This window comes from Delphinus delphis, chromosome 8 (assembly GCF_949987515.2).
Source record: "Delphinus delphis chromosome 8, mDelDel1.2, whole genome shotgun sequence".
NCBI classification, from domain to species: domain Eukaryota; kingdom Metazoa; phylum Chordata; class Mammalia; order Artiodactyla; family Delphinidae; genus Delphinus; species Delphinus delphis.
This window is the reverse complement of record NC_082690.1, coordinates 61,631,801-61,641,104: the sequence shown is the minus strand read 5'-3', so window position 1 is coordinate 61,641,104 and position 9,304 is coordinate 61,631,801. Positions and strand designations below refer to the sequence as shown.

The window sequence follows — 9,304 nt, the reverse complement described above, 5'->3', positions numbered from 1 at the left end:
AACTATCACCCCAATCTATGCCATAAACATATCCATCACCTCCAAAAGTTTCCTCTTGCCTTTTTTATTTATTATTAGTTTTATATTTGATAGGAACACAAGATCTACCCTCTTAGAAAATTTTTAAGATACAATATAGTATTGTTAATGACAGGGACTATGCTGTACGGTAGACCTCTTATCGCCAAACCCATCAAGTTGTATATAATAAATATGCACAGCTTTTAATATGCCAATCATACCTCAATAAACTGGCTTTTTTAAAAAAAAAAGAATCAATAAAAAGAACTCCCCTCAGGAAGGAAGAAAAAAAATAATAAAGCCCTGAAAGATAGGAGCTGTTAATGCTGAAGGAATTCCTTTCATTGTCTCATGCGTGGGAATGGCTCACCCATCATGCAGTTACTAAGTAGTGACATCAGAATGTGAAAATTAATATTTAAATCTTTATTAATCATACCTGATAGGGTTGGCAGTTTTAGAGACCGACATTTTGTAAATCCTAGGTGAAATTCTTTCTTAAAAAAACGATGGAATCTAGCAACAAATGTGGACTTTTTCCTCATGTGGGCTCTAATGCAGGCTCAGAATGTGGCCCTAACCATAATTTCAAATATCAATACTTAATCATAAGAAAATCTAAGTGGACAGTGAGAAGCTTTCCTGGGCTTGGCAACACCAAACTTTCTCTCTAGCTCAAAGCAGAAACACACATGAAGAGAACCAAAAGAAAACTGCCACGCCCTAAGGTGTAAATAGGTGCTAAGTGAACTCAGCAGGTACAGTATTATCCTACGTGTTTCCCACCAACCACTCCCCTTTTCTATTTCTTGGTATATGAGCTGGTTAATATTAAATGTGGGAGAAGAGGGCTAGTATTAAGGTGAATATAGCTTACTTACACATAATATTCTTATTATACGTAATAGAATAGAAATATAGTTCTTCCTTAGGTTTGAAATGAAATGGGTCGGGGTAAAATTCAGTGGGGAAAAGGATAGAAGTGCCTGCACGAATAGATACGCACACACATCCTCTCAGTGAGTCCTCTAGGCAAGGAGATGTTACAGTATATATGAGTATGAAAGAGTTCAACTCTGATCAGTGCAACAAGAGGATTACCAAGATGATACTTCTATATGCTTTCCAATGATCTCAGTCCCCCAAAACGGTAAATATAGAAGCTGATGCTGCCCCACAAAAGGCTCAGTGGTAAGATCTGAAACATTCAGAAACCTCAAAAGTTAACTCCACCACTAATCCTCCCCCGAGATCCAGGTTGACCCACAGGGGTTGTGTGCCACTGTGTCCTTCTGCTGCTCTACGATACATCAACCCTTTTCTGCTGGAAGCGCTTTAGGAGGCCCTGACAGATCTGCTTAGACTTGATGCAGTAGACAATGGGGTTCATGAAGGGCGGAACCAAGAAGTGCAGGTTGGCCATAAGCACTGCCAGAGCAGGGTAGCTGTGCTTCTCTACTCGGTGCAACACAGACAGCCCCAGCTTGGGCGAGTGAAATATGAGAACAATGCAGAGGTGTGAGACACACATGTTGAGTGCCTTTAGTCGTTTCCCAGGTGATGCAATGCTCAGCACAGTCCGTAGGATCAGGGCAAAGGAGAGTATGATGAGGGAAGAGTCAAAGCCCAAAGAGAGGAGGATGGAGACCAGGCCAACCAGGCTGTTGACCTGAGTTTCTGAGCAGGCCAAACCCACAAGGTCACGTGAAGGCAGTAACAGTGAGAGGGTACACTGATCTGGGGAAAGAGCAGACACTGCAGGAGGATGGGTCCTGGGAGATTGAGCAGGATGGCCCTCACCAGGATGGCAGGCCCCACTTTGGCCATGGCTGAGTGGGTAAGAACTGAGGCACAGTGCAGAGGGTCCCGGATGGCAACAAAGTGATCAAAGGCCATGGCCAGCAGCACACCAAATTCCACATAGGTGAACGTGTGGATGAAGAACATCTGTGCCGCACAAAGATTGAAGGGCAGCTCACCAACACCCAGCCAGAAGAGCTGCACCATGGTGGGGAAGATGGAGGCCCAGAGGCCCAGATCAGAGGCTGCCAGCATGGACAGGAAGATGTACATGGGTTCGTGTAAGGCTGGATCTGTGCAGATCAGGAAGAGGATGATGCTGTTACCCAGGATGGAAACCACACAGTTGAGGTTGATGGGGATGGAAACCCAATGATGAGACGCTCCTAGACCTGGGAAGCCAGTGAGGAGGAAGGTAGAATAACCAGAAGTGCTGGTGTTGCAGGAAACCATAGTGATTCCAGGAGGGAGTTGTCCACCCTATATGTAAGAAGCATTCATTCACTTGATCATCACTTATAAAGTCCCTACCAAGTACTAAGGGCTGGAAAGGAAGAGCTGCCCCGTCACCCTTTCTCATGCCATGAGAGAAAACTCATTCCTCTGAGGAGCTCCATTCCCTCCATTTTCTGTATAATTTAATCTTCTCCTTGAATAAAGTGATATTGAATAAATTTTATGAGCTAATCTCTGCTTATTGCCTTAGCCTCTCAGTATCTATTCTCTCTTTGACCTAAATAAACAACCTCCTTTCTCACTTAAGCTATACCCAAAAGCCTATCTCCAGACTGTATTCTCAAAATAAATAATGAAGAAGGGAGAATAATTTTCTGTTTAAATTTAGTATGATGTTAGGAACAAGTAGTTTAGACTCCATTTCTATTTATTCTTAGAGACAGGTTTTCCATAGTGTGACCTACCTGTTAACAAAAGAGACACATTCAAACAAATGATGTATTTTCAAAACCACCCTCTGAGGAGGCTGGTTGTTTTTTCCTCTGGCGCTGTTAAAGAATCAACATTTTCTGTGTTTCTTTTCTGGAAAAGCCTTTGGAGCGCAAAGGTTCTATCCAATGTGCTCAATAGTGACAAATTTATCTCCCGTGAAGGTGGGTTGGCCTAGAGGAAGTATTCAACAGTTCTTTGAAGCTAAATCTGGTAAACAAGATGGGAACTGAGATGAATTCACTTTTGTTAAACTCCTTCTTACCCAATCCCACCTCCACCTCACTGGCTGCTTAAACTTGTACATTTTCTTCTGACCTTGCCTTTGAGACAGTCCTATGGCCATGGGCTTAATTAGAAGGCACTTTTCTCTTAAATATCTTTTTTTTCATCCCTCTTATCATAAGAGCTGTTATGACAGCACCAAGTGCTTTGAAGTTCTCCAGAGTTGGGGGCTGGAGGGTGAAGCTGACAGGTCTTGAGGGGCATCACCTACAGAGCCAGGCAGAGAATCATGAGTTTCCAGAACCCCAGGGTTAATAACATTTAGCAAGGAGCCCAGAGTGTAGTGTGTAAGCTCATATATTCCCATTACTTCACATAACACTTTTGGGCTGCAAAGCCTCCCCAACTTCTTTCCTCTGCAATGGGAACGTTTGTCTCCATTTGTCTATTAAGTATCTTCACATTGGTGTGCATTGTAAACTGAACGTCCAGCAGAACCACAAATTATAATTCCCCTTTCCCCCGAGTTCACCCTCTAAGACCTGTTGGGCCTTCCTCCCTTTCCTGTTATCCATGAAAACTCCAGGAAAACAAAACAAACAAAACACTCTGTAATACGTTCCCCAAGTCAACTTTGAACTATCCCCTCCTTTCAGATCCCAATGAAAATAATCTAGCCCAAATCACCATCATTTCCCTTAATATTATAACAGCCTCCTAACTATCCCACTTTCTTCAGTCTTTCTGTATTCTGATTCACCTTCTAAATTTCCATTCGAATCATGATCAGAATACTGAAGAAAAGGCAAGCATGGACATGGAAATGAGTATGCGCCTGGGGAGGAAACACAGTGATCATATTTGCTTCAGGAATATATCTCCTACCATAACTTTAATGATCCTCACTGGTCCCTGATGCTTCAGGATCAGGTCTAAGTAAGATCTTTATACTGGGTCCAGAAGAGGAAGGACCTTGTTCATCCGACATCTGTAGCCTATACAGTCACCTCTCCCCTAAGCCTTATAAATGCTACTCATAGGCTATCATTCTACTCATCAAACTTACCATATTTGATAATTCTTAAAATGTCTTTTTTGTTGAAATATAAAATACACATAGAAAAGCCTACATCTCCTAAATGTAAAACTTGATGAATTTCCTCAAAGTGAGCACACCCACGTAACAAGCACCCAGATCAAGAAACAGAATATTGTCAGCCTCCCAGAATTCCCTTGTTACCCCTTCCAGTCACGCCATCCTCTCAATGATAATCACTATCCTGATTTTGCCTGTATATGTCATGCATTATCTATATATATACTCTTTCCTGTCTGCCTCCCTCCACTCAACTTTATGTCTATTTATTGAAGGAATGAATAGATGGTTTGATTTACGTTTTACAATCACCGTCTTACTAAACTGACTTTCCATTATGTGTCAAAAACTGTGCCAGGAAACAGCATATAGCAATGAAAGCTCACGTAAAGCAGGAGTCCCCTAAAAGAATGTGCTTATTTGTTCCACTAGGAGCATGTGCGATTCCACCACCTGGTTTCTGATGATGATTATTCGCAATGATAGTAAGAGTAATTGCTATCATCTCTTGACTATGTTCAGACACTGAGTAAGGATGTTCCCTACCATCTTCACAGTAAAGAGCCGAGTCTCAGGCTGAATAACTTGCTGTTAAGCCAGAGTGAATGATCCTGATCTCAGCTCAGCCCTGATTCTCAAGGCCATGTGCTATCAGAAAGCTCTGAAACATTTCCCAAACTGTCAGGCAAGTCATACATTACCTGATAGGCCGGAGCCCAAACAGAAAGGCTTTTTCTCCAGATGCAACTTAACCCATACAAAAATAGCAGCTTGAGGCCCACCTGCGAGCAATGTTTTCATGGACTGTCATTCCATATGGCATCATATAGTTTTGCACAAAGCTTCTGTCCACAGCAGAGTAAAATGACACCCAAGTGCCCACAATCCCGCCTGAAAAATAGAACGGCCTTCTCAAGCATTTGGACCTTCTCAAGCAACTTGGACATCCTCTTTCTCTGTGGTCCCTAGAGATCCCTGCATCACTGTGCTGGGGTTAAATACACCTTGCCTTACCCTATTTTTTCCCCTTTTTGCCAGGTCTCTTGCTTTCTGACACTTCTTCAGGGTCCTAAGTTTATTTTTTTTTTACTAAATAATAGTAAGAGTCAGAAAAAAACACATTTGTCTTTTATAAATGCTCTCTACACCTATGCTTACTTAAACCTCTGACCCTGTGGTATATTTTCCCATTTTCTGATGAAGAAATTGGGTCTCAGAGAGGCTAAGTAACTTCCCCAAGGTCGTGATGTTAGGTGATAGATCCAGGATTTAAATCCAAGCTGGCCTAAAGACAAAGGCTACTCGCTTAACTGCTTCATAGAAGAAAAAGCAATTCTGGCGCTTTGTGGTTATTAGATCCTTTGTCCTCAGGATAATTTAAAGGCCAGTTTTTCTGTCCCCTCCCTCCAACCCCATCTCCCTTTAAAGCAGATGCAGAGGTTTGAGACCAGAGTGAAGTCATATGCTAAGAGAAGTGGCCTTCAAACCAGTCCAGCCAGGCCTCTCTGCTTCCATCACTCCCGGTTCTTCCAACCTTTCCACACAGGATGTGGCTCATCGTCTGAATACAATGGCCAATTTACCTTGCACAGCGCACCTGCACCCAAGAATTCAGCAGTGTGTGATACAAGGGAGGCTGCATTCTCCTCCCCCTGTTCTAATGCTGCAGGGTGACAAGGAATTCAACAAAAAGTTGTGCGTTTATCATGTAAAAAAAACAAAAAAAGAACAATAACACTGACTTCACAGAGTGGTTGTGAACATGGGAAAGACTATAAACTGTTTAGCACACAGTAGGCATTTATTAAAATGTAACAATAAGCAGAGACACCTAGGATTTTCATGCCCCTTATCTCATGACGTCCACCTCCTTCCAAAGCCTGTGAGAGCCGCATAGCATAGGGAGATCAGCTTAGTGCTTTGTGACCGCCTGGAGGGGTGGGATAGGGAGGGTGGGAGGGAGGGAGATGCAAGAGGGAAGAGATATGGGAACATATGTATATGTATAACTGATTCACCTTGTTATAAAGCAGAAACTAACACACCATTGTAAAGCAATTATACCCCAATAAAGATGTTTAAAAAGAAAAAAAACAAAGCCTGTGAGTGGCGTCATCCCCTTTCCGTAGATGAGGCAATAGAGCCTCAGAGATGAGGAAACCTGTCAGTGACCCCATTAAGAGGAAGCAGAAGAGACTGGTTTCAAGAATGTCCCATTTGACTCCAAAGCTCATGCATCTGTCCATCTCTCAGCACTCTCCTCTCTAAAATCTTTGAAAATAATATTTGTCTCTTGAAATCAATATAGAGATTGAGAATACATACAAAGCACTTAGCATAGTGCCTGGCACATAATAAGCACTTAAAAATAATAATGCTTGATATTTATCAAGTATTTACTGCCTTATGAGGTAGGAACCATTTCCATTCCCATTCTGCATATAGGAAAACTGAGGCACCAAGTGGTTGACTAACTTGTCTAAGATCATGAAGTAAGAAAGTGGATGAGCCAGGGTTTAAATCTAAGCAGTTGGATTCCAGATCCCACATTCTTTTTTTCCCTCTAATTTCTATTTATTTTAATTTTTATTTTATATTGGAGCATAGTTGATTTACAATGCTGTATTAGTTTCAGGTGTACAGCAAAGTGATTCAGCTATACATATACTATTCCTTTTCAAATTATTTTCCCATTTAGGTTATTACAGAATATTGAGTCAAGTTCCCTGTGCTGTAACTTCAGAGCCTACATTCTTAAGCACTGTGTTATGCTGCCTCTGTCTGCTAGCTATGATGGCTATTATTATGAAAGCTGCAAATTCTCATCCCCAAAGAAGATGAAATAGGATTACAGATTTATAAGATCTCATTTACCACTCCTACCTCCTCCCTGACTGCTTCTATACATCAATCCTTGAAGTTCTAAGACTATAAGGGGCCCACGTGCATACTGACAATTTCTGTATCGCACACTGCATGAGTTTAGTTACAGGCTTATGGCTTAGGAAGAAGCATGTCCTCCTCAAAGAAGTAATCTCCTGAGAAAGCAAAAGAAAAACGCGATAAAACTACCTGCGGGAGGAAACAATGAAAGAAAGAAAGGGATGGAGAGAGAGAATCGATGCATAGCAGACCCTTTCAAGGATGAGTGAAAAAAAAATTAAACTACACTCTCTGCCCCTCCACCATTTTACTCATCCAGGTTCCAGAAGACCAGGAATAGTGCAAAGATTATATTTATCTAATCAAGGAAGTCTGTCCCCAGATGGTTCAAGGCCAAATTATGAGCCACCAAAAAGATATGACCCAGCTTAGAGAAAGCTAGAGACCCTCTTCCCACAAGAAGAGTCCTATGGCAACTAATGCCCAAGGGGATGTAAGGCTTTAAGCCTCTGGATTTGCCAGCTGAGTCCTGGGACTGAAGAAGCCCCAGGCCTAGGGCCAAAAGGGAGGTTACAGAAAAATAGGCCCTGACACTGCAGTCCTAGCCTAGCAAAAACTATCAGGAGACGGGGATCCAAGTTTTCCCCAAGCCCTTGATACTGTTGTGCTTTAGCCAAGATTAGCTCTAATACTTCTGCTCGGAAATGAGCTTAGCACAAACCTGTCTAGGTCGGGCACCTGTAACTGGGAAGCCACTACCTGTCTGCAGGGGCTCTACCTCCTCAGAAACAACTCGGACCCCCTCCATCTCCTGCTGCTTTCTAGAAGTGTTAAGCTTTATTATGTTCTAGGGCTGAAGAAGGAATGTGTGGAGAGATGTCCACCCCACACTACATATAAACTAAGAGATGCTCAGAGGCCGCTACTTTAAGACAAGACTTAAATCCTGAAAGCTAGCAATGAAATTTCAGTGAAATCTGAGTAAAGGAATAAAACTGGAATTCTTCTAAAAGTCTTAGTTTGTTTACAGATTTGGGATCCATATACAAAAAAAAAATCATGATTATTAAATAAATCTGATCCCATCAGTCTTTTAAAAATTCTTTTCTTTACTTGATCTCTTTAAATGTTTTTTAACAGGAGACCCCCTTCAAATCTGACTATATAAGTGTTGCCTCATTTCAAAAGCTGTCAACCAAAATCCTTGATTAGATTTAACTGGTGAAGCCTGGTTATTTAGGAAGAGATGCCAGGGTCTGGAATGGATCAAGAATGTCTCTAGTACTGAATAATATTTAAGTTAAAATGGTAGATAGGTAAGTAGGTAGGTAGGTAGAATCAATCTGGTTTAGAGGCTTGTTTGTGTAAATCACCAGTACCTGTGAAGACGTTGTAACACAGCCTTCTATGAGTCTCCCTCCAGGATTAACAAAGATAGATCTGCTAAGGATGTCTGATATGTCTGTAAATGTGATATCTCTTTAACTTCCTTGAATGTCTTAAATAGCATGAATAATGGATGTTCTATTAAAATCGTGAGTCTCGTCACATTAGCATTCCAGGGGCTGGGATAGGTTGGCATCTTACATATATCTTATCCAGGGTAGGCAGTACATAGTAGAAGTACATGCTCCAGACCCAGACCGCCTGAGTTTAAATCCTGGCTTTACTACTGATTAACTATATGACCATGGGCAAATTTCTTAACACTTCTCTGTCCTAAGTTTCTCATCTGTAAAAGAGAAATTTCTCGCACTGAGTTGTGCTGAGGTTAAATGAGGTCACCAAGAATTCCTAATCCCTTAATGAACGTTAACTCTGATCAGCTGTTGCATAGCTACTAGCCTTCTCACCTTGAGTTAGCTAAGGATGAGCTAGAAAGTGGCCCTCTATGCCTGCTCAAACTTGTCAAAATATGCTGCCTAAGGGGAGGTTTGCTCACGCAGCTCGACCCCAAATTAAGGCAGAGTCTATCATTTATGACTATCTTTGCCCCATAATCAGAAGACCCACAGTAGGCTGCAGGAAACCTGTCAGTTTAAGCCTGTGCAAGGAGCAGCCCCTGCAGGTGAATCTGGGGAATCTGGAGCTTGTAGCGTCAGTTTGGCTAGTTGGTTGAGGACTGAGAAGGTTCAGTGTTTCCTTTTATCATGAGGTGACCATGTTTCTCAGCAAGGAACTGTCAAGCTCAGAAAGGACGTTGATGTGATAAGAACTCACTAGCGATGCCCACCCAAGCCCATTATGTTATTAAAAGGAGGATGGCAAAGGCCTTGAGGTAACTCTCACCTCTCAGGTTATGGGAAGACCTGGAGGGTAGTTGCCTGCCCTGAG

At 42.0% G+C, this 9,304-nt stretch overlaps 1 protein-coding gene across 1 annotated transcript; it reads right to left on the bottom strand.

Moving 5' to 3' along the window:
* Positions 1-1,321: 1,321 nt before the first annotated feature.
* On the bottom strand, positions 1,322-2,274 carry LOC132429078 (olfactory receptor 51H1-like). Its single transcript, XM_060017283.1, is given in 2 exon segments — positions 1,322-1,725; positions 1,728-2,274. Coding segments are annotated over 2 exon segments (951 nt in total).
* Between the last annotated feature and the right edge of the window lie 7,030 nt (positions 2,275-9,304).